This window comes from Hydractinia symbiolongicarpus, chromosome 9 (assembly GCF_029227915.1).
Source record: "Hydractinia symbiolongicarpus strain clone_291-10 chromosome 9, HSymV2.1, whole genome shotgun sequence".
NCBI classification, from domain to species: domain Eukaryota; kingdom Metazoa; phylum Cnidaria; class Hydrozoa; order Anthoathecata; family Hydractiniidae; genus Hydractinia; species Hydractinia symbiolongicarpus.
In genome coordinates, this window is record NC_079883.1 from 2,652,936 (window position 1) to 2,678,508 (window position 25,573).

The following is a 25,573-nucleotide window of genomic DNA, read 5'->3' on the forward strand; positions in this document are numbered from 1 at the left end:
AAAATCAAGCGTAATATGACGTTGATTTGTCCTGATATAAAAAGTGTCATAACAATGTAAGTTAAAATTCTCGAGAAAAGGCAGCTTTTTTATTACACATCATTAATTTTGGTGCGACATTTGCTGTTGCGACATTTACCGTTGGGTTTGCGACATTTACTGTTGACTTGCGACATTTACCGGCGACCTTATGACATTTACCGTTGATTGCGACATATCACGTTGATTCACGCGACATATCCTGGTCTAACAACATCTACACTAAACGTGTACAAATTCTACTTGTACAGAAGATGATGGACTACAAAATGTCACATTTTTTTTTAAACGCAATAGATTGCGGATTTTAGTTGTTGGAACCTAGAATGCAGAAACACCCTTGCTATATTTAAATGTTAATAAAAATGCAGGTCCAAAGTAGCTATGATCTTATAACGATTGTAGAAGCAAACAAACAAAAAAAACAAACAAACAAACAAACAAACAAACAAACAAACAAACAAACAAACAAACAAACAAACAAACAAACAAACAAACAAACAAACAAACAAACAAACAAAGACAGACAGACAGACAGACAGACAGACAGACAGACAGACAGACAGACAGACAGACAGACAGACAGACAGACAGACAGACAGACAGACAGACAGACAGACAGACAGACAGACATATACGCAATTGCCAGTGTGTAGATAAAATAAAAAACAAAAATGAAAAACAACAGAGATTACCAAACCAACAATAGTTTCTTGCATTTCTATACTCTACGACAGCCTTCTTCAAACATGTCCTATAAAACTAAAAAAAAAGAGAAAAATACTAATTATTGTTTTGAAGATTATATTTGGACATCAACCGATAAATATAAAAAAAAAATAGAAAAAATTAACATTACATTGTAGGTAATAAATCATATTAAATTAAAAATTATTAGCTAGTCTGTTATCGCACTAGTAGAATTCCTATTTACACAATCAGACTCATCAAAAAATGACTGTCAACAATTGTTTTTTTAAAAATATGCGCGGTTCTTAAGATTCAGTTATGAGAGTTCTAATAAGTTTCTTTTTTTTTCTATTTCCACGACTAGTACCTGTGGAAAAATTCATAGAAATTCGCCCATCGCTTCTCGCAGCTACCATCTCGGCTTAGAGACGGAAAGTCGGGTATCATAATATATTGAATCTTTAAATACGAAGTATATAAAATATAAAAACTAACGAAAAACTACATATATTTTTTAGATACAGCATCAAAAGTTTATGTTAATTTTCTCAAAATATAATACTGTTGCAACGAGTTTGGAATTGGTGCGCTGTAATAGGGCGATTTTTTGCACTAGCTATAAAACTAGTAAATATTGGTTGGGGTTACTCTACCACCTAAAATGGCTGATCGAATTCAGATTAAAAAATATCCTAGATGGAATTTCAGAGTAGCTTTTTAGATTAATTATTACAGATTAAAAATTTTATAAATATAAATACACAAATTTAAATGATTTATAAAATGTTTCCAAATTCTTAAAAGTGTACAAGTTCTTAGGTTAAGGTATATCAATATTATCCTAAAACCAAAAATTATTAACTTATTTACAAAGATAAATTCCCATAAACTGACTAGGGTTAAAAATTATTATTAAAATATCTGTCCTAGCTCATTCGTTATACATTGCAGCCCAACAGTAAACTGTATAAAATGGTTGGAAGAGCTTTTCAACAATTTACTGTGCCCCCTTACAAGTCATCAAAATTAACAGCTGCTATAATTATGGCCGTTGACGGGCGTAATAATTCACATGATGAGGCACGTCTTGCTTATTGCAGATTTTGAACTTTTCGTTTTATCCGTCGTATCTTTGGAATACATGTCTTCTGATTCTTCGAAATAATACGGCTCTCCCGCGCTATCGTCTGTTAACTCTAAATCCTCGACGTTGGTTTTATTCCGTGAAACATACAAATGATTAGGGCTACCTTCAGAGATTTCATTTTTTATCGTCAACGATGAAGTGTTCGAAACGTGCGGCGGGGAAGATAAAGTTTTCTTAGGCGAATCACGAGTAGGGGATAACATACCATCTCTTTTGTTACCTTGTATTGACTCAGATGAAGTGCTAGGCGGAGATATGTTCTCCCCCGTTGTGACATTTAGCGGTATCCCGGTCATGTGACGGAGACTAGTCCTTTTATGGTAATGTGAATGAACGGGTTTGACAATCAAAGAAAGTTGCGACTCTAAATGTTTTATTTTAGTTCGTAATTTATTTTTCTCCAATTCTAAATCTTTTATCTGAAATGAAAAAATAGACGTAACAAAAGGATATATACTTACGTAGTGTGTAGTTCTTGCATAAAAAAATGAATGTTCGCGAACATAAAAAACTGCATGTTATTCTACGAAGTGGCCAAGACAAAAAGGTCTGGGGCGAGAAATGTACAAAATATTTCGTTGCACTTGTAGAAGTCTAGGATTTAATTATCGCGTAAGAACTTTTAAGTCGGGGAGTAAAATGGAGGTTTGAAGGTTTTATTTCTGGACTTTTGCACGTGGTTTTTCTAAATGTAAAATCCCCTCAACACACATTTAATGCTCTTTCCTTACTTCAGTGTTTTGTTTTTCAATTTCTTTATCCCTTCCTGCAATTTGTTTTCGTAGCTCTTTTTCCTTAGTAAGTGAGTCCATCAACTCGATGCGTGTTTGTTCAATTTCTTCGTCGTCATGGTTGCATCTAAATATATGCACGTGAAAAACATTACTCCCAGCATTCCGAATATTTCAAGTGCGTATTTTTGGTTGCAAAATACAAGCATGTTATCCACTCAATTTTATTTTATTTTTTCTGATATTTCTGACATTTTTCTAACATTTTTGATCACACTTATTCTTTCACCTAGCCTTTTGAAAACACCCGACTTCTTTTATATAAGTACCAGTAAAATCCGACTCTAGGCCGACAGTTCTAATTTTTTGAGCCTTTTTCAGCCTGATTATTCTTTCCACTTCAGAATTCAGTTTTGTTTATTTCATTTAGGGCAAAATTTACACTCAGATTGTTCTTACAATAAAAAATAATTAGAGCCAGAAGTTTTTATTTTGTTCTTATTTTTCGCAAAATTTGGGCTTGTGTTCTTATAAGATTGTTCTTATTAAAAGCGTCTATCTGGAAAATTCCTGACTCTGCTAAAAAGTGGACACCCTAAAAAGTACAAAGTAATTAAGCAATGATAAAGTAAGCTACACTGATGCTGCCATCTCAATCTCCAGGTTAAACGACTAACTACCGACTGGCTACCTTGTGGTAGAGCCTCCAGCGCGAAAGGTCTCGGCTTTAAGTCTCGGCTAAGTCATGCCAGAGACTATAAAAGTGTTAAGTGTGTTCAGTTGTCTAGCTAAGTCATTGATATAATTGTACACTTTCTGTAGCTGAAATGGGAGCTTGAAATGCACTATCACCCTGTCTCAAGACTCTCATTAATAACAGTACCATGATGAACTGAGGACGCTATCCTGAGTAGCAATATTAATAAATAAAGCAATAATGCATACCCTTTGGGAGCCATAATGAGTGTTGCTTCTTCTTCTTTTAATTTTGCTCGCTTTTCTGATAATGCATCCGATAAATCTTCCAGTTCCTTTTTTAAAACAAATGATTAATTTTTTTAAATAAAAATAAAAAAAAATAACACAACGGCTGTTCAACAGTGTTTTTTTTGTTCACTAAATCCGCGATCTAAATCTAAATCTTTTTTCATGCGTACATAATAAAAATTCAATGAAAAGTTTTAAAAGTTGCATTTGTTGCCTGTTCACTGAACAGTTTTGCGCTAAATCTATTTGTGTTTTTATAATTTATTACGCACCATAATTTTTCTTAACAAAGCTTGCTGAATTCGTTGGTAATAATTCTAACCTAATTTCCTGCTTTAAAAATGATTTAGCCCTTTCTAATATTCCTGCTCCTGTAGTAAACCCGCTTTTACTTCGAAGGTTAGGACGCAAAACATCAGAATTTGAATAGCGTTTTAACCAATATGGGGCCTCCTGAGTCACTACGCTGTCCCCCTCACCTCCTTTCCTACTTCTAAAACTAATTCGCTGGCCTTGGGTTACATCTACAAAGGGGATGTAGAAATGGAGGAGATTACTACTATTGCCTGCACACTATGCAAGAAAAGTTATTTAGGATTCTCATTCTTGTATTCTGTTGGACGAAACTAACTAAAGACAAATTAAAACATAAAAGGTCAGTTTTTTAAGACGTTCTTTGTTCGTTTGAACAAAATAGGACCCTTAGATATAAAATGGTCTTAAAATTAAATTTAGATCTTACATCTTGTAGAATACAAAGGTCTTCTTCTTTTTCATTTAATGATTTATGTCGTCGATTTAAATATTGTTGATATTCTTGCAACTATGAGAGAAAATAAAACATTTCCAATAAAATACTGACCTTACGAAACACAGTTTATTGAACGAAGAATAATTTCGTCGAATCAGTTATGTCAAAGTATTTCGCGAATAAACTATTAAAGGCTTTTTTGCGAAGAGTTATTTTCACGAATCCAGTACTTTTTTGCAATTTTAAATTATTTTAGGGCTATTTATAGAGAAAACGTATCACATATACTGGCTACTATCTTTAACAACTACGAAAAGAAAATTGACAAAAAAAACTAGAGAAGAAAAATCCTTTTTTGTTGTTTTAAAAGTTAATAAAAGTCATTTCTAGTAATTTCGCTAAGATTGATTTTCGAATATTGACCTTTCCGGAAATGTTCGCGCAGATAAATTTTCACGAATAATGGATAAAATTCGATAAATTCACAAAAATTAACCAACTTTAGGTCCAACAGACTGTCTCGTCGTCAAGAAGATTTAAAACAGCGCTCGGGATAAAGTTTCGCCTTCGCGTCTCTTTAGACAATGCAGTACAATATATGTACGTGAAATAAACAAAAAAGTAATAAAAACACATCTTAAGCACCAGACCTCTTTTTCTTGTTCTGCAATGTCATCTTTTTTCTTTTTGATCTGTTTTTCTTTTTCTTCTAAATCGTTCTAAAAAATTAATATTTATCACACTTGCACAATTTTAATAATTTCAAATCCTCTGTTCCGTTGCTTAGCCTGTGCGCTGAAACACAAACAGTGTGTGTTTCTATGTTTGTCTGCTGTTTTTTGGAAAATATTTGGACCACAATGCAGTGCTCTACATTGAACTTGGTGATATTTGTCATTAGCCAGAACAACGATCGACAAATCTTGAAAATGGTACACATCAGAGTGCATATCAGACAAAACACAAAGTAATTGGAGTTATGTAACTTCATTCATGAAATTTTCGCGCATTTAATTTTCGCACACCTAGATTTAGCGTACATTAAATTTTCGCGCCCTCCGCACGAATAATGCATACCAAGAAGTGGATAGCTTGTGAATAAAACTGTGGATACGCCCTTCTTATAAATTGCATTTCGTGTTTTCATAGCACAGTTTTTTGCTCACAAACAGACAGAATACAAGTTTGATTAAAAAATCGTTAACCCGTGAAAAAATCCGCAGGGTCGCCTGTCAGCAAATTATCTACTCTGTAGGGTACCCGAGATGAAGCTGTTGACAGCGATCTTTACCACACTTTACTTTACCACAATTTTGCGCAGACAGACAAAACACGGGTATTATTAATCGAGAGAAGAAACTCTATGATAAATACATCAATGCACATCTAAAAAATTTATAAATCTTCTTAAAAACATTTATTTTATTGATTTACGCCAAAAAACACGGATATAATTTTACGATTAATTTTGTTTGGAAAAAGTTTTATACGCTTTTTCTGTTATAAGAATATGCTTTATTAGAAAAACAGACTGGAATTTCAGGTTTCAAACATAAATCTATTGTTTAGAACAATAAAGAAATAAGAATAGGGACCAGCCAGCTCGGTATTCTTTTAAAAAGAAAATCTCGTAACCACATTTTTCGCCTACATTCTAACGAGAAATATTACGCGCACAATAAATTCTCGCGCAAGAAAGGCGCGAAGAATTAGTATATTCACACAACCAATATAGAACAGAAATTTCATACTTTTAGCGTACTAAAAAATCACCCTCACATTGCAGCGATACCTTCTTGGAAATAAAAAAGACGTTAAACCCCCATTACCTTTTCTTTCAAATATAAGTCTTGTTTTTGCTTTAAATTCTCGTAATCCTGGTGATCACCAACTCCTGTGTTCATTTTGTTTCTAAATGCATCAAAATAAAACAATTTGTAATGCACGAGCTGGTTTAAAACTGACATCTGCAATCAAAACAAACTTGTTTAGACGGCTACGAAACGGCTCAAAGATCTCCGCCATTGACGTTATTCTCCACCCTCGCACGTTTTGAACAACATTGTGTAATAAACAGACCGCTTAGAAAGTCAAGTTAATTTTAAACTACTTATGATTAAGTGATGGAAATTGGTACAGTTATAGAGAATGTGCTGATACAAACTCATTTTGAATAAAAATTTGAGTAAGTGCCGTCATAGAAATCAGAAATGACGTCACACATACCTAAAATAGGCTATTCTTCTCATTGATAAAGATAAAAAGATTCATTTTTTCAGAAATATTTATGCTTTTGTCATCAAATTAACCAGGATTTGTTAGGCTTTTTATATTGGACGTCTAACAAATATGGACGAGGTTGATTAAATTTGGTACATACATAGAATGTTGCATTTAAAGATGGTCGAGGTAAGGAGAACAATATAATTACATCATTGGAATTAGAAATGACATCATTTTGGTGGGTTAACATTTCCTTTAATTCAGGTCTGTATTTTATCCCTAGTAACTATACATGTCCTTAGCAACATCTTGGTAACAATCTGGTGACCAACATACACATATAAAAAATATTCATATACCAAATACAACATCTTTCAACAATGGGTGCTTTTTAAAATTGAAAAAAAATACCTGTTTCAAATATGCAATACTCCAGAAAGTATTATAAAAAAATTTAATTTTTTTTTATCACAGTCCCAAGGGAAAGTCACAAACAGTAAGAAAAGTAAGGAAAAGTCACAAAATTACAGCACTCAATAATGTGGCTAACATAAGCTATTTTTAATTATAGAGGCCGCTAACACTTTGTGCCCCTCAGGTATAAAAGGGTTAAAAAAGGCAATTCCCTATAGAGGATAAATAATTAATACCAAACATTTGTGAGGTACTGTCCTCATTGCTATAATATACTCTAGATATTTTCACAGTATTTAGTAGCTCCCATCGCATGAGAATAAATTTTAGTTAAAAATATGGCATTTGGTTTTGATGTGGTTTCTTTGGTCTTACAAATATTATATTGGTGTTTTGTAAGCTGATGCTAGATAAAAAAATAGGTTAATCCCCAAATTTTAAATCCCTGCGATAAAATTAAACTATAGGATGATCTGCGAAATTAAATCCCCGTGTTTAGGACTAAATTTTAGCCCGTGAATTTTTTTGTCAAGAACATAGTAAAACATGGCTTTGCTAACTGACAAATAAAGCCGACCTTCGTTCATCCATTTCATGTTGAACTTCGTCTAACTCATCATAGTAATCTTCTCTTCGGCGCTGGTATTCTTCACGTAGTTGTTTCATCTAAAACAGAGAGAAAAGGTTTGTTTATAATATGATCAATGTGGGTCAGAAATCCGCGATTTTGCTATGAGCTTGGAGATAAATCTTTAGCACATCGTATAAAGTCTTTAGACTCTGCTGAAGACGCTGACTTTCCTTTTTAGGTTAAAAAAATTGTGAAAAAAATTAAAAACATGAAACATTGTGTAGGTAAATGGCTTCAAAAAACGAGAGTGAAATGGTAAAATGAAATTGACTGCAGAAGGTGAGAAATGTTTGCTGACAAAAATGAATAAGTCAGAAATTATTGCAGATAAAAGGCTGAGAAATATATGGCCATTTAGGAATTGGTGCTTTATGGTTTTAACAATTAATTTAATTTTAAGCTAAGCTGTGTCCAAACCTCTCTTTCATGTCGATTGCGCAGTTCTTCATTTTCACGGATCAACTTCTGTTTTTGTTTTTCTAAATTTTTTATGTCTTTCTCAATCTAAATAAAGTAGATATCATACTCAATTTTTTTGAAGCACTTTTTCTTTTTACTTCTGTTAAAATTTGATCTAAGTTATAATCATCCACACTTCATCGTAAAAAAAAAGATCTTCTGTTTTTACTTTTCAAGCCCTGAACTGGACCTGATTCACCATTGATTCTACACAGCGTTTTTAGCAGTCACCTAAATAAAAATCTGACTTTCCTCCACCAAGCAGCATAAAAATGATATAATTGTATCTTTTAAAGATACAATTTTCCCTGTCTGTATTAAACTGTCTACATTCTGGCATCAAAACTTAACATCCAAACTGAATTTGAATTAACGATCCTTTCTTCATCATTAGAATGAACAGATAAGTTAAACATAACAAATTTAACACTCATCAACAATATGACACAGTGCTTAAAATCATTGACAGTAAAAATTTATTTCCTGATGTAATAAAAAGAATTCACTGAAATTCCCCAGCTGTCCCTGACTACTTGGTGAAGGATATAATTCCCCATGACTTTCCATGTGCCATTTTTTAGAATTTTATAAAAACAACTTACTGGATGATTATTGTTTACATCCTGATCCTCCTCCTCATCATCATCTTCGTCATCATCACTGTCTTCTAATAATGAGCTAGCATCTCTGATGTTACCAAAAATACTTTGATCACATTCTATGTCGAAACTTTCAGAATCTGTGCTATCGATTGAAGATCTGAACTCGGGTTGTTGAATTTCGAATGTAACGTTATTTTCCATGCCGAAACGGACAGATTTTTTTGGCTGAAATAAAAATTTGATTGTGCTTAATTTCCACAGCATACTCTACTTACATTAAACATTTCCTTAACATGCAAATTTTACAATGCATTATTTTGGAAACCCCTGGACATAAATTTCATAATTTAGAATCAAATTTCAAAAACCAATTGTGTTTTGCTTGATTGTTTTAAAAATACTGAGAATGTAATATAAAGTAATGCGATTATAGCCTTTAAAACTTACATTAGTGTCACTACTTTATAGCAAAATAAATTTAAGGCCTAAAAAAGATCGATGCTTTATTTTATCAAGAGATTTTTCTTTTTTTACGCATGTTTATATGATCTTTGTTGAAAACAGAAGAATAAAAAAATTAATTTAAATAAAAATAAAAATAAACAAACAAACCAAAACCAAAATAGCTAAACAAAACAACAGCAAAAGAATCAATAGGTAGGGATATATACTTTTAAATCTTGTAACACAGGTAATGCATGCTTCACATGTTTTGTTCCTAGAATGCTTGTAGGGCAACTGGTAAGGCTTGATGAAACCATAGTCGAAGTTGGTGTCTCTTCTTCTAAACTAAGAGTTGATGATCTTCGCTTAAGAAGAGCATTTGTTTCTTTGATTAACTAAACAAACAAAGTTCATATAAAATGCATCTTTTATTGTAATGTTTGCACAAGAATCCTGCATTCAATTGTACAGAAAGAAAAACTAAAAGCGTACAAAACAAGTAGACGCTCAAAAATCTGGCAAAACTGTTGGACCACCAAAACTCCTAAAAGTAGGCTGTTACAAGCAGTGCATCCAATCTTTTAGAAAGAGGATGAACTGGTTACTTAACAGTCAAAACACGAACCAACTAGGTGTTTTCTTTAGTCATCAGTGAGAACTCAAATTTTGTAAAACTGATTAGATTTTTCACAATTAGGGTTTTTTTTAAAGACAGGCATGCATTATAAAGGGTAATCAGTTAAAGCTGCTAGTTTACTTGCTATTTATATTTTGGAAAGTACAAATTGTTCTGAAGGTAAAAAAATGAGAAACAAATTAAAAAGTAACTCTGGCTAAAATTAAAGTGCAAGTCAAAGACTTAATTTCTTAAGTCAAATAAAAAACACATTTGACTTCATTTCTTAAGGCTTTCTTCATCTTAAAATGTAGGAGATACACTAGAAATAGAATTCACCCTTTTCTTAAATTGTTGAATATTTTGGATTTGAGATCTCAAAAGTTAGACAATTTCACTTCTGATTTTTAACTGCAACAGCATGGATTGTGTCACACCTGTAAATTCAACACAACATTTGAAGTTGACGAAAGTCAAAGTAACAGTTTGAGTAGACATTGTTTACTGCTATTGATATCAAACATTCACAAAATTATGCTTTTTGCTTTACCTCAGAGGAATTTATTTTATTTTTTGCTAACTCAGGTGAATCTGTTGTTACAGTATTCTCATCATCCTCATCATTAGAAGACGACAGCCGGTAATGCTCTTCATCCTAGAAAGCAGAATAGAATATTATTCTGATCATGAAAAAAAAGACAGCTCCAGTAATCACTTAAAAACAACAAACGATGATTATTTTTACCAATATAAGCCTTGTGGATAATAAAATAGAATGAAAATTTCTTTTCACAAAAAATTTCTTTTCACAAAAACAAGGTATTGACTCAGTATTAAGTCCTTATTTTTCCTGGCATTTTTCTGATACTTTTGACAAAAATTCCTGACATTTTTTAGCTATTTCAGACTGGTACAAATACCTCACTGAAAACTTGCACTACTCTAATTATATGAGTATAAAATGGAGGGTCTCAAATCGCAATTTGTATATAAAAATCTTTTCTACAGTCAGCAAATTTTATTTAAATTATATTTCTAATTCAAACACTGAAATGAGAATAGTTTAAATTAAACATGTAAACATGTAAAAAAATTCCTGGCTTTTTGGAGAAACTTTGAGGATTTCTAAAATTCTGACATATAGATACATTCCATGCAAACTCTTTTACCTAAAAATTTTTACATGTCATTTTCCATTGTAAGTTAAAGCAAATACAGCTTCAGATTTCCTTTCTTTCAGAAAAATTAAAACCAAGTCTTGCTAATCAGATTATAAAGGATGGTGCTATTCCGAGTGAGTGGCAGTCAAGTGTAATAGAGAATTGTTTCAAGGGTGATGCATTAGAAAGAGGTAACTATGAGGTTTGAATTTGGTTGATCAAGTAATGAAAGTTATTGAAAGAGTGATTGATAAGTTACTTAGAGAAAGAATTGATATAAATAAGATGCAATTTGGTTTTGTTCCAGGGCGTGGCACTACAGATGCAATATTTTTACTCACACGGCTTCAGAAAAAGTATTTACGAAAGAGAAAGAATCTCTATTTTGCTTTTGATAGAGTGCCCGTAAAGTTATTTGGTGGGCTATGAGAAAATTAGGTGTGGAGAGTGGCTAGTTACGATGGCACAGTCTATGTACCACAATGCTAGCAGTCGTGTCAGGATTAACGATTCACTTAATGATGAATTTAGTGTAAATGTTGGTGTACATCAGGGTTTTTTACTTAGTCCTTTGTTGTTTGTTCTAGTCTTAGAAGCGCTGTCAATGGAGTTCAGAACAGGTTGTCCATGGGAGTTATTGTATGCAGATGATTTGGTCCTCATAGCAGTCGATGGAAGAATTAGTTGAAAAGTTTGAGAAGTGGAAAAAAGGACTAGAAGAGAAAGGGCTAAGGGTGAAAAGAGCAAAGTCAAAAGTCATGATTAGTAGCATTGCAGCCAAGTGTGACCTTGTAGTTGGCAAGTGGCCTTGTGGGGTTTGCAGGAAAGGGGTTAGTAGTAACTCAATTTTTTGTCAGACTTGCAAGTATTGGGTACATAAGAAGTGCAGTAGTATTGGTGGAAGGTTAAGAGCTGACATTCCGTTTGTATGCAAGCGTTGCAAAGGTGATATTATAGAGAATGAAGTATTTCCAGCTTCAATGATGTTCAACAGTGGCTCGTTAGAGATAGTTGGGAACTTCTGTTACTTAGGTGATATGTTGGACAGTGAAGGGGGTGTTGGAAGAAGTGTTACTTTCAGGACAGGTTCTGCTTGGAAAAAGTTCAGAGAGTTACTTCCTTTGTTGACTAGCAGAGTCTTGAGGAAGTGTTATGTTGTACGGTAGTGAGACATGGGCAGTGAAGCAGGAAGATCTTGACCGTTTAGAAATATGAGAATGGTTAGGTGGATGTGTAACGTCTGTCTGAGAGACTGAAAGAGTTCAGATGAGCTAAGAAGCAGGCTAAGTATCCGTACAATTAAAGATGTTATCCAAATAAGAAGATTGGATTGGCTGGGGCACTTGGAAAGAATGGAGGGGGATAATTGGGTAAGAGAGTGTAGAGACTTGATAGTTCCTGGGGCAAAGCCCAGAGGCAGACCGAGAAAGACTTGGCAGGAGGTTATAAGGACAGACTTGATACAGAGGAGTATAGATCAGATTAGAAGAGGGTCATTAATATACCCCGTCCAACCCATGCTAGCATGGAAAACAGACATTAAGCTGAGAATGATGATGAATGATGATGGTAGGAGAATTATTTCATGTAGTGGAATAGCGCAAGGCAGCCAATGATGCAAGATAGGGAAAATGACCTTTTAAAATTATTTCTTTTTTCTCTCCTGTGTGACTGTCTTAAACAGACTGTTTATAATTATTACAAAAACATTTATCCAAATTGCATCAAAGTTCATATGTACTCACCAATACCAAATTGAGATTGTGTAACTTTGAATTGGATAATTTGGTCATATTAGGTTGGATCCACTTTACAAGGATTTTTTACCATCATTACATCCATAATCTTGTACTATTTAATTTAATCTATGAAATATTAAAATATCATAAATAATAAATAAACATATTGGAGCAAATCTTAATTATATAACAGAAACACACTGTTCTAGAAGTATATAATTGCTAATAGGTGCAATAACTTTTAGGAAATTATGTACGTTCTAAGGAGATCCATGAAATAGAAATTTATAACATATATAATTTACATAGATAATAAAAAAAGAAAAATAGATAAAGTTGTAGTTTCGTCCGTATTACAATGCAAAATATGAAAAAACACACAAGTAAAGTCTCTATGCACTGCAGTCTTGAGAATAGTGAAAAAACTACTCAAGGTTATTAAAACTACTAACCTCACAATAACCAGGTATATAAATATTACTGTATTACATATATAATATAAATCTTATATGAATCCTCAAGCAACAAGAAACTAACATGACAACTTCTGGCCTTGCATTCTTTAACCCTATTGAGGCTGAGGGTGTATCAAATGTCTTAAAATTATGCTTATCATAGTCAAGGTAATTCTTTATATAATTTATAAAACCAATTTATTGCATATCGTAATATGAATGGAACTAATTTTCATGGGCATTTTTTTCTCAGGTTGTCACACAGGTTTTAGCCAAATCCCAGAAATTATGTACCTACAAAACATTATCCAAGATACTGTTTATAAAAATATAGCCGTTAAGGCGTGAGTATAGGAAAAAATCGATGTTTTTTTTTAAAAAAAATTTACAGTAATTGGATAGGAAAAAATCTGATCTTTCTGGTGGTGAAAAATATTTTTAAAAAAACGTATTTAAGTAAGGGTATTTTCTAAAAATGAAAAAAATTGTCATAAATCAGTTTTTACTATGTGATACAGATCAAATATTTGTTCACACATAATCATCTTGGGTATTAATTTTTACTACTCAAGGTTATAATGATAACGATTTTTGTATGTAGTCACCCCTTAAAATTAGCGTCGGCATTCGGCACTGCCGACGTGATTGCCGACGTAAAATAAGAAAATACCGTAGTTGCGTCGGCAAAAAAATTGCCGACCTAATTTTGTTGTGAAATTTTTAAAAACAACAACTCATTTTCAACATCAACGAAGAAAAAAATTAACAAAGAATTAATTTTTATTTTGGTGGACTGTTAAGAACATGTGCTCATGTATATTTCTATCATACCTGTTCACGTATTATAACCTGGTTTCTACTACCATTTTTTTGAAAAACAAACTTTTCAACTGATCGCATGTTATTCTTTGTAATATTAAAGGCTTTGTGGTGAATTTTTATATCACATTTTCTCTGGCGTAATATGAAAACTGGCATACATTTTTCTCGAGTTCCTTATCCTAAAAGAAACCAGGTCTCCACATGGGAATGCACACAGTATTTCACGGGTGGTTTTATTTCACTTGAAACTGACGGATGGTATAATTTCCTGAATTCACGAAAATAAAATAAAAAAATAAACATGGTGAAAAAGAAAATAGTTCTTTTGTGGAATTTTCCTGAGTTAGGGTTTGAATCAGAAAATGACTCTAATGAAATTGCTAAAGTGTTTTGCAGATGTCATTATCAAAACAACAAAAATAATGAAAATTTGAAAGAACTGTGGCAAGCAAAATCAAATAATGTTAATTGTGGTATTGTTTGAGCTTCTTCCACTCATTGCGACTGAAGAATAATTACACTCGATTTTCAGTAACTTAGGTCATTATCACTAAAATTATTCACGATTCGATTCGTAATAATAATAATCGAAAAATTGTATATCGTATTAAAAAGAAGTCCGGAAGTTCTCTCTCCCACACGACAAAGCAGGCAATAAGTCAGCCCTGCCCTCGGTTTTGTGAGCAGAGATGTTCTGCGAAGACTCTATAAATTGAGTCTTCTGTACAGTTTTGCTTCATGGTGAACTGTGTCGGTGACAAGCATTTTCGAAACATGTCACTGGCGATTACTGCTATATACAAATATACAACTCATTGAATGCTCTGACATTTGGTTCGTAAATAGCACGTGCACAACGTACTTTCTAATAAGTTCGTCTCGTAACATATAGAAAGTCAGGTGGCAGTGAACTATTAACTCAACGAAGTACACCATGGGACTTGCTCTCTGTTTCCATTTGTCATCTTCTTAGGAGATCAATACATCAAATTTATGCGAGTTCTAGCCCCAATACAAGGTGAATGACGAAAGTTTTTGCCAGCTGGAAAACTTTACTGCAAAAAAAAAATGCCGACGCAAATCAGTTGAAATGTATCTCACGTTGGCAGTTTTATTGCCGACGTAAAAAATCTAATTTTAAGGGCTGTGTAGTTGAAAGATTCTTTTGAAGTTTTGCTACAACATTTCCCATAAGAATATACTTTTCAAAGTCATCAGACTTTTTGTGATTTTTGTTACTACAATTTGTTTTTGTTTTACTCACACTCAACTGTGTGTGATTGCAAATGTGAGCAAACTTGTGCAGCATAAAAAGATGTTAAAAAAACCTGCTAGGTCATAGTTGTTACCATAGCCACTAATTATATTAATATGCAGAAGTATAAATTTTATTAATAAGCAGTAGTATAAAAATTCTGTAAAAAACTTTAAACCTCTTTTTCACAGCGTTCATTTTTTAAGAGAGTACTTGGTACGTTTCAAACCTCTTTTACAAAACTATAAAGGCTCTGGGGTGGAGAGCACCTTTAGCATGAAGAGGAATATTCGATCTAAAATTTTTTTTTTTATTTCATGAGTTTGTGTAGAAGGCAACATCTGATGAGTTTTCTGACAATCAGAGGTTAAAAATTGTGAAAAAAGATGTAATATTAATTATCTCCAAAAGTAAAAAATGTTAAGAAAAAATTTAAAAAGCACTTTTAGATTACTGTTTTGTGATCCCAAAGAAGCAAACAGCAAACATGAGAAAGTGCAGGCGTTTTCGAGGGAATTCGACATTTTGAAAGAAATCATGTATTTGCCCAAAAAAACCCGCATAGAACTGAACAATGCCGAAAAAAAATAAAGATTCACAAAAAAAAACACTCGAAGATTCACCACAAATATTTCAAAAAACTCTAAAAATTAAAATAAACTTACTATGTGGTAGCGAAGTTCTTAAAAGAACTGTTTTTGATGGTTTTTGATAAGATTTACTTGATAAATAACTTATATATATAAACTTTCCCTCTAAGCGCCTTCTTCTGTTGTCCGGAGTTGCATTTCAGGAATGCTCCAGGCGAGTTCAAGCGTGCGGACAGTTTCGGAGGACAACCACCAATTTAAGTCGAAAAGTCGATCAAACTCGAACTTTTAAAATGCAATCTAAAAAAGCATTTCTATCGCAGCAGACAAATTTAACGGCAAATGGCATTTCGTAAAAATAAAATCGCGCCCATGACGAAAAAGTATACACCAATCAAAAACTATGAATATGCTTTTTTAACTTGATAAAACCTGAAACTAACAAATTAACTTTAATGAAAGACTTCTTTGAAAAAAAAAATTTAATTTATACTGGCTATAAAAATCATGGAACTCGCGAAAAAAATAATTGTGAAACACATGATCCTTCATGGAGATAACCTTTATATTTAATTACTGCAATTAAAAATTTCATAAGGGTTCACACAAAATATATTGCTAAAATTGATCTTGCAACCTATTGTGATTAAACAATAAATCGTGTGGGGTCATTGTTTATCACAGAGGCAATTATTTTCTTAAAAAACAAAAGCTATTGCAATGTTTTTGTTCTGTGTAACTATTCATGCGAGTTTCGCATCCGTGGTAGATTACATTCAGACTGTACTGTATATATGCGGCGTTTGCAGCATACATATTGAAGAAGAACTACTTTGTTCATCACTAACATACTGCCAAGCGCACGTAGTGTAGTAGGTTCGTCTGCGGCTCCCAGTTCTGGGGACCGCGGATCGAATCCCGCTCACTGCTTGGCAGTATGTTAGTGATGAACAAAGTAGTTCTTCTTCAATATGACTTACACACATTATACTCACCCGTCATGATCAGAGGTCTGATCGGGGTGAAGCATTCTCTGTTGAGAATGAAATACGGATGTGCTATGATAAATATTCACCTATATGTATACACACCATCCGGATAAACTATCTGAGTTCATCGCTAACATATAGCCCCACGTAGTGTAGTGGGTTCGTCTGCGGCTCCCATTTCTGGGGACCGCGGATCGAATCCCGCTCACTGTTGGCAGTATGTTAGTGATGAACAAAGTAGTTCTTCTTCAATATGACTTACACGCATTATACTCGCCCGTCATGTTCAGAGGTCTGATCGGGGTGAAGCATTCTCTGTTGAGAATGAAATACGGATGTGCTATGATAAATATTCACCTATATGTATACACACCATCCGGATAAACTATCTGAGTTCATCGCTAACATATAGCCCCACGTAGTGTAGTGGGTTCGTCTGCGGCTCCCATTTCTGGGGACCGCGGATCGAATCCCGCTCACTGTTGGCAGTATGTTAGTGATGAACAAAGTAGTTCTTCTTCAATATGACTTACACGCATTATACTCGCCCGTCATGTTCAGAGGTCTGATCGGGGTGAAGCATTCTCTGTTGAGAATGAAATACGGATGTGCTATGATAAATATTCACCTATATGTTAACTGTACTATCTTAATTTTTATCTTGAATGAAGATTTAAAATATCTTATATCTATTTTCAGAACTCGATTTCAATACATTGTTCATTAATACATTGCTTTAAATTTCTTGTAAAACTGTAACTTGCGTAAAGTATTCGTAAAGCCTATCTGAAAAGAATTGAGAAAAAAACAAGATACACATTATTGACATAACTCCCTACTTCGCTATGATTATGATAATATATCATTTATATAATGGTGAAATACGTATGCTAGCTAAAATGTAATACTGCTGACTATTGCCTAAATAGTCCGCATTATAGGAAAAATAATATAAACAATACATCGCAGAACATGTTTGTCATAACACCCTCCTCTGTTATGGTATAACATAATTTTTGCCTATACTATATTCTTTAAAATATTTCCACATGTGAGACATAGACTTTTTATAAGACTGCACGATAAACATTAGAAACAACACTAACATTTTTTATTAAAATAATTTTTCAGTTCTTTTGTAAGTAGAGGGAAAATAACTTGCTGTATAAATTTCCAAACAAAACAATCTTAACCTGCTGTGTAACTATCAAAACAACAGCGTTATTCTGTATAACTTCTGTTTAACTAAAACAGCAAAGAATAATTCTTGCCGCGTAATTTTCAAAACAGCACAAGAAAAATTCTTGCTGCACAACTACTTATTTTGCTAAACAAGAGAATAAATTTATTCATTTTTGTTAAAGTGAGGCAAATTATAAAATTTTTTTTCGCAACAAAAAAATTATTAATTATTTGCGTGCGCGATATGAAAATACACAGAAAATATGTTTGTCGTAACACCCTCCTCCTCCTTTGTAGAGACAGTTATTGAAGAATTATGAATCGCACGTCTTGCCAACATGAAACACTTTTGGGCATGCAAAGTGTTGCATAACTAGCCACTCCATTTACTAAATTGTGGTACAATGAGGTAGAAAAGCGTCAGAGTAAATGGAAAATTACTTTTGTGCACAAAAACTATTTAAAAGTTATATGCTGCAAAAGTTTTTTCTAAAGTTTTTTTTAAGAAAAAAGATATTTAAACAGTTATTTAAACGAAAATATATAAGCACATAAAACTTTTTTAACCACAATAGTTTTGTGCGCGATTTCTTTCGCGTCATTACGTCATTCTTGAAAAAAATAGCGTAGAATAAAATGTTAAGAAATATATTTTTTAAAACGGACGAAGTTTGAAAGATATAAAAAAAACATGCGAAAAAACGTTTTTAGAAACAATATTTTTTGCACAATTCATTTTAATCTTTCGCATAGTTAACAAGTCACTAAATTTCATTACTTGCACTGATGCCTAAGGGGATTTCATTTTCAATAAGTTTTAACAATAAAACTTGCAGTTATGAGAAAATAATAACAGTATATATTGTTTTATCAGAAAGATTTTGTTAAATCACTCACAACATAGCTGTCGCAAAGATCATTGCAGTAATTACGATAAACATAAGATTAGAAAGCTTCTGACTTTCAGGAAAAGGTCTTGTAAACGCGCGTACGTAGAAGGTTACATTCTGACTGTACTATGTAGCTCTATAAGTGTGTTTTTGATTTTCAAAAAATCTGTGCATTATATTACTTTTTTAGTTATTAATTCACATAATTTTGGGATAAAAAATTTAATAAAGCAATGTTATTTATTTTTTTTAAAAACTAACAATCATCATGTAGCTAGCTTAGCAAGCTAGCTAGGTGCAGAAGAGTTGTGCAAAATATATTAAAAACTGACGCCTAGGTTTGTCAACAAAGTGATGCTTTTTGCCAGTCCACTATCCTCTACACAAGCTAGCTAAGATAAGCCCACAAAGACACAATTTGAGTGAACCTCACTTGGCAGGCCACAAGATTCTTAAAGAAATCATAACTCACAGATCAGCTTACTTGTGAGCTGCACCTAATGAAAAACAACAAGTACGTAAAAAATAGAATAAAAAGAATTGTGTGTAGCTATCATTAGAGAGTTAACATTGTTGTTCTTTCTGTTTAACTATGCTTCAAGCACCTCTCACCATCACAACGCAAACAGTTTGTTTATATACAACCTTGCTTATTGCAATAACATCTCTAATCTTTTTAAGAAAAACAAATTGGTTGATCGAGCAAGATTCGTTCCAATCGCTAATGGTTATACTCTAAAAACACAAAAATGACAATTCATAAAATTAATTCAGCTGATCTTGCGTCGCATTTGTTGTTTTTTTTGTGGCTGTCATTCGCGATGTCTTACCGTGTTTCTTATATAAACAACACGTCCCACGACCACAAAGAAAAACTTTTCCCTAAGTAATAAAGTAAATATTTTTAAATTTACCCCCACAGAATCACAGAAAAAACCGCACATTAATTTCTAATTTTTCCGAGAAGTTAGATTCATTTTACAACGACCGCAAAAATTGTTTAGGGCAGAAAAGATCCGAAGTTCAAGTTTAGGAGTATGAGAAAAACATCAAAAGAAAATATTAAATTCGCATTATTTTTCTTTTTTCTTTTTTCATCGCATTTATTTGCCCATCCTCGTCCCCAGGTTTTATTGCTTGCCTGGTATTAAATGACTGATACGGCGCTAACAATGTCAAAAAGCCAAGAACCCCTGGGGACGAGGTTTTATTTAGCACATGGAACTACTGCCTGTTACCCAGTTCCTTACGGAAAAAGAGAGTAGAAAAAGTGAAAGAGGGTCTCGAGTTTAACAAAGTCGACAAGGTGGATAATTGCAATCAACCCTGATTATTTTCACGAGCGCACATGTTTTTATGTTTGAGACAAAGCGTGAAATAAGCTTTTTTGTCAAATGGTTTAAATCAATTGCAAAGGATCACTTATTAGCAAAAAACTGCTGCTTAATTGTTGTCTGGTTGACTATCTGGTTAGAAAGACCAAATTCACGAGTTTATTTCTTAGTTTCAGCCTCTAACGTGGACAAAATCACCTACAAATTTTTTTAAACATTTTGCTGCAGATGTTTATCTTTTAATCTAGCAAAAATATTAATACTAAATACTATTTTAAATAATTAACAAACTGAACTAAAGCGGTTTTTCACGCATTAATAATAAGTAATCATACTGAAGTACACCATCCGATCCAGGGAAGGATTTTTGTAAAACTTATTCTAGTTCATTTTTTGAATCTGTTACATATGTCATATACCTCACGTTATTTCAAAAATAAAAAATTCTTGTCATCATTTTTTTATTCCTAAATAAGAGGTCAAAACGCAAATATTAATTTTTAGATCTACGATTCCCAAAGATTTTTTCCGGCGAAAATTTCCTCCCAGGCCTCTCTAGTGTGCGCAAAAATTTCTTCCCTGAAGTTAAGCCTAATCAAAATACCTGATATGCATCTTTAGACAAAAAATCATTTTTATTGAATTCAAAGCACTCCAAGATAGAAGCATGTATATTTAATGTTCTTAAATCCAATTCAGAGGGAGTCACGAAAAATAAACGCTCTTTGTAAAAGCTAAAAATTTAGCTTAATAATCTTAATCTCATACTCAGGGATTCCTGTTTATTCTTCTGTTTCTTTTTTTATATACATACACTTATAGTCATACTTTCATTTTCAACAATCGGTACAATAGAACTGTAGCAATGTCGTAAGTTATCAATTTTTGCGACGACTTATTTTCGCGAGTTTAAAATAATGCATTTTGCGAAAAAAAGAGATATTTCACGAAAAAACTTTATCACAAATGGTCCATTTTATGATTTTATTGCGAAAAATTATTTAGTAAATCTATACAGGCTGACTAATTTACACGCAGTCACGAAAAAAAAAATCCGCTAATGCGCGAGATTTAGCACAGACAATAAAAATAAACAAACAACAAGTGATTGCGGAAGGGAATTTTAAGTCACAATTCTTGTTTTTCCGCCTATATTTTCAAAATTTACAAGAAAGACAGCAAACAGGATTATTGCGTCATTTTTCAACTATGGTAAATATTCAACTTTTTTGGGGAATTTTTATTAATCTTCATAAAATTGGCAAAAATTATAGGTACCTCAAAATCTAGAACACTTATTTTATCAATTGATCGATACAATAAAGGGAAGTAACTTTTGCCGAAAGAAATTTTATGTATATATCAGGCGTCACTATTATCATCGGAAGGAGACGAAAAAGAATCCACTTCATCCTCGGAAGAAGAGGATATAGAAGTCTTACTATCACTTTCCTCATCCACCACTAATTCATGCGAATATGTTGATTTTGTATCTTTTTTAGAATCAGCCACTTCAGTTTTTTTCTTTTTTTCTTTGACTCGCTCTTGTTTTTCTTTCGCCTTTTTCTTTAGTAACTTATTTGTGTCTTTTATCATGTTACTAAGCTTCTCAGATGTTACGGTCGGACTCTTTGTCATTACTTTTAGTTTTTTTTCCTTTGTTTTGTTATCAGGTTTGTGTAAGGTGATGCAGTTCGAATGTCTTCGTTTAAACCCACGCCACCAACTGTCAGTAGGACCTACATCTTCACGAAATTTACTTGTGCGGTTACTTTCTTTGGCAATAAACCACGCAAAATCTTTGATATGCGAAATAGATAAGGGATGACCACGTTTAGCCATAAAATCGATATAACGGACAATATACGTTTCTTCGTCTGTCGTCAATCGTGTCGGTTGACCTCTAATATCCCGTTTATATTTGTTGGATACTTTGTCCTTTAGAGTTTGACGAGGTATCTCAAACACCTTAGCAGCGTCAGTTACATTCATTTTGCCATTCTTTACACAAGCTAAAGCCTTGACAAGTGATTCGTGGCTGTACGATTTTCTTTTTTCCCCATTGGTCGACATATTGTATACACAAGTTAGGGGGTAATCCTAAAACAGAGTGAAAGTGTTAAAAAAACATTTGAGGGTAGGGTCTAACTAACTCAAAATTATTAATATTGCATTTACATATAAAACAATTTCTTATAATAATGGTAGTATTTAGTGTGCTCCTAAATAGCTATGTGCAGTGCAAAAATGTTTTTACCCAGCTGGACTGATATATTGAAGACATTGACATAAATTATAATATTTAGTTATCCGGATTATCATTTAAACCAGGACAGGCCTACCAATAAAAAAATAACACCCATGCAATAAATCACTCCCCCAAGGTTACAATAATTTAAACTGGGCAAGCAATATGAATAAATAGAATAAGTTTATAAATGCATATTTTATCTATTTAGTTTTTTTATCTATATGATTTTATCTTTTCTTTATATATTTTGGTTCTTTTTTACTATATGTAACAAGAGAGAGAACATTGATTTCCATGTACAATAAAACAATATTGCCCAGCCAAAAAAACCTTTTTTGAAATTGGGGGAGCAATTAATGGCTCAGCTAGTTTCTCATTTCTCAGGATTAGAAGAGCCTTTGCGTGAGCAAGAGCAATTACTCTCCCCTTATTGATAGGCCTACAGGAGCAACTAAACTCCTGGTTTTTAATACAGTTCTGTAATTTATCCAGGTTAACCAGGAATATTTTGAGTTATACATCAGCCCAATTTTTTCACCAGAATAATGTTTAGAAGTATGATACATACCCCCCCTCCCTTATTTTTTAACATGTTTCAAGGCCCATATCTCAGAAACCAATTCATAGACAACTTCATTTGAAACCAACTTGTTTTTTTTATTTGGCAACACTGGAAACTTAACAACTTAAAATGAAAACACTCATATAACATTTAAGTAAAAATCTTTTGTCTGATTTGTAATTATAAGAGATTACTAAAATAAAAAACAAGGTCAAACAAGGAAGCTACATGGATGCAAATCCAATCTCTATTTTAAACAAGAGCTCTCGTATAAGATTGTTTGTCAGCAAAATGAGTGAAGTTTTATGGGACACATAGAGAAATTTTTATATGCATATATCAACAAAGTTAATAAAATTTTGAGTTGTAAGGTTGGATTTTTTTGCTCCATCCATAATTTAGTCTCTGAAAACATAAACAGAAGTATGGCGTCAGTAAAACTCTATCACTCAGCCCTTTTATATAACTAGCATACCCCTGAGCAACATTATGACATCAAAATTGGGTTAAATTTGAATGAGAAAAAAGTGTGGCAAAACACAATCTTCAAGGCAAAATTTTTGGTTTTCTTAATACGTTCTTGCAAAACCAATATTTATATATACTTTTTTGTGCAATACTTTTAGGTTTTAATTTTAAGATGAACTTTTATCAGACTAAAAGATCAAATAATTTATAAAAGATAATCTTGTTTTCTTCTTTCAGATGCAAATTTCAACTTCATTCTGAATCTTTGAGAAAAAAAAAACAACTATGTTTTTCAACAATCTCATGTAAACTTTCGCCCGCTTCATGCAAGCATGATTACACAATTTTTTAACAAATTCATCATGTTATAAAATAAAATAAAAAGTAATAATTAAATTAATGACCCGTATAACAATCGTAGCAAAATACCTGAAGAGGCATAGACTAGGTTACTGTAAAGGAAAAAACTCACTTGATGAGTAGTGTCAGAAAAACTCTTATAATATATCAATACTTTTATACTTTATCTTATTTTTTTTTTGTTTCTGAATGCTTGATGAAAGACGTATTTGATGGTGTTATTTTCGTTAGACGTTGATTTTTCAAAAAGAAAATATAATTAAATAAACACACACCACTTTTTTTCACTGTACGTTTTAAAATGGTTCTTTTTCCAAATGCGTGGTCGCAGGCTTCTCGTTTTTGCACCATTACATTCAGCATAAATTACATTCAAAAAGGGTCCCGGATTTTTTTTCTAATAACGTCGTTATGAAATTATTTGTAATAATTTATAATTATTCAAAAAACTGCAAATTTTTTTCTTTCTTTCGTCATAATTCGCTTATAGGTAATTTATACTTAAAAATCCCGGAACCTTTTGTGCATAATTTATTCAGCTTTTCATTACCGAAAATTTCAGTGAGTCAATAGGAAGCTTTCGAAAAAAGAGATCACAAACGTAAAGGCATGTATGCGAAAATTTACTAACGAGATATTTGTTTTTAAAGATTTTTATAGGTGTTATGAAAATGTGTGAACTGAGTGTGCAGAAAGATGATAGAAGTGCGAACTTTTTCTTTATGCTGAATATGCGTGCACGCGTTCAAAATTATTATTAGACAGAAGTCAGGGTTACAAGACACTGCTTTATAATCATAGCGCAATTAAAAAATGCCCAAGACAAGATGGTGAAAGTAAACTATCTAAATAATATTATTATGCATATTTTTAAACGGGAGTTCCATATCATGCATAATGTTTACAAAAAATATGCCCAACTCATTTTGCACATATTTTGTCGAAGGTGTGAAGAATATAACACCTATGAAAAGGCTTTTTCCAGAAAAAGGGATGTTCCAAATATTAAAATATAAAATATGTCATTGGAAAGAGAATTTTTTTTTCTATATGTCATATTTTTTTTGCAAAAAACCTAAAAAAAAATTTGTTTCCTTTACAGTAACCTTAACCGTCTTATTAAGGAATGGTCAATCTCGATCAATGAGCATGTTCCATACGAAATTGACCCGTTGTACGAGGTTGGTCATTTTTCGTGCCTGTAGGAAGATGGGAAATTTTGTACGAAAATGGGCATTACAATTGCTGCACAAAAATTATGCAACGAATAATAGGGAGCTTGTATGGAACTTGAGGTCTCAATATACAGAGCTGACAACTCTGTAAAGAAACATGAAGATATTATATTTCTTCGCTATGAAAGCCAAATCTTAAAGTTTTTTACTTTGTTTTAATTTGCTTGAATAAAATATGATACGTTTGCAATAGTGTTTAAATCTTTCTTCCCCAAACTTGTCCCTGGGAACGAAATTGGTCTGTTAACGCATTTTGCAGACGATTCTACTTTACCCTGGACACCCAAGAGCAAGTTTTAAATATCTCTAAGTCCGCTAAGGATGAAAAGTTTGATTGTTCTTTCTTGCGAAACAAGTTTTCCTAAATTATTATTATTTAAGCGCAGCCTTGACCCCGAGGTTTTCCTCTTTTTAAAAGTCTCGCTCTGGTATAAAAAAGGAGATAAAAAATCCCGAGGTCGAGGTTGTCGTTAAGTGCTAATTATTTCTTATACTAGGTATTACTCTGGGCGTTACTTATTTGGTCACTTGGTGCTTAAGACTATTT

The 25,573-nt window shown here is 32.6% G+C and overlaps 3 protein-coding genes across 6 annotated transcripts in view; 1 reads left to right on the forward strand and 2 right to left on the reverse strand.

Moving 5' to 3' along the window:
* Positions 1-25,573, forward strand: part of LOC130657644 (U6 snRNA-associated Sm-like protein LSm7) — a 92,079-nt gene that overhangs the window by 10,254 nt on the left and 56,252 nt on the right. The gene's annotated exons all lie outside the window — the stretch shown is intronic.
* On the reverse strand, positions 163-12,915 carry LOC130657633 (interaptin-like). The gene is made up of 12 exons (XM_057460631.1): positions 12,640-12,915; positions 10,285-10,389; positions 9,346-9,513; positions 8,675-8,899; positions 8,031-8,117; positions 7,560-7,648; positions 6,175-6,256; positions 4,996-5,064; positions 4,337-4,417; positions 3,553-3,638; positions 2,608-2,734; positions 163-2,295 (listed from the first exon to the last, which is right to left on the reverse strand). Exons 1-12 carry the CDS (start codon positions 12,685-12,687, stop codon positions 1,798-1,800), a joined length of 1,665 nt encoding a protein of 554 aa, XP_057316614.1. The 5' UTR covers positions 12,688-12,915; the 3' UTR covers positions 163-1,797.
* On the reverse strand, positions 20,536-23,922 carry LOC130657643 (uncharacterized). The gene is made up of 2 exons (XM_057460647.1): positions 23,904-23,922; positions 20,536-22,250 (listed from the first exon to the last, which is right to left on the reverse strand). The coding sequence occupies exon 2, from the start codon at positions 22,221-22,223 to the stop codon at positions 21,513-21,515; it is 711 nt and encodes a 236-aa protein (XP_057316630.1). The 5' UTR covers positions 22,224-22,250; positions 23,904-23,922; the 3' UTR covers positions 20,536-21,512.

Excerpts from the sequence above, each read along its gene's own strand:
- LOC130657633 (XM_057460631.1), bottom strand. The coding sequence starts at position 12,687 with ATGACCAAATTATCCAATTCAAAGTTACACAATCTCAATTTGGTATTG. Across the intron at positions 4,418-4,995 it reads TTGCAGAACAAGAAAAAGAG|TTGCAAGAATATCAACAATA; the intron begins GTCTGGTGCTTA and ends TTTCTCTCATAG. Across the intron at positions 2,296-2,607 it reads TTGAAAAACAAAACACTGAA|ATAAAAGATTTAGAATTGGA; the intron begins GTAAGGAAAGAG and ends TTTTCATTTCAG.
- LOC130657643 (XM_057460647.1), bottom strand. The coding sequence starts at position 22,223 with ATGTCGACCAATGGGGAAAAAAGAAAATCGTACAGCCACGAATCACTT.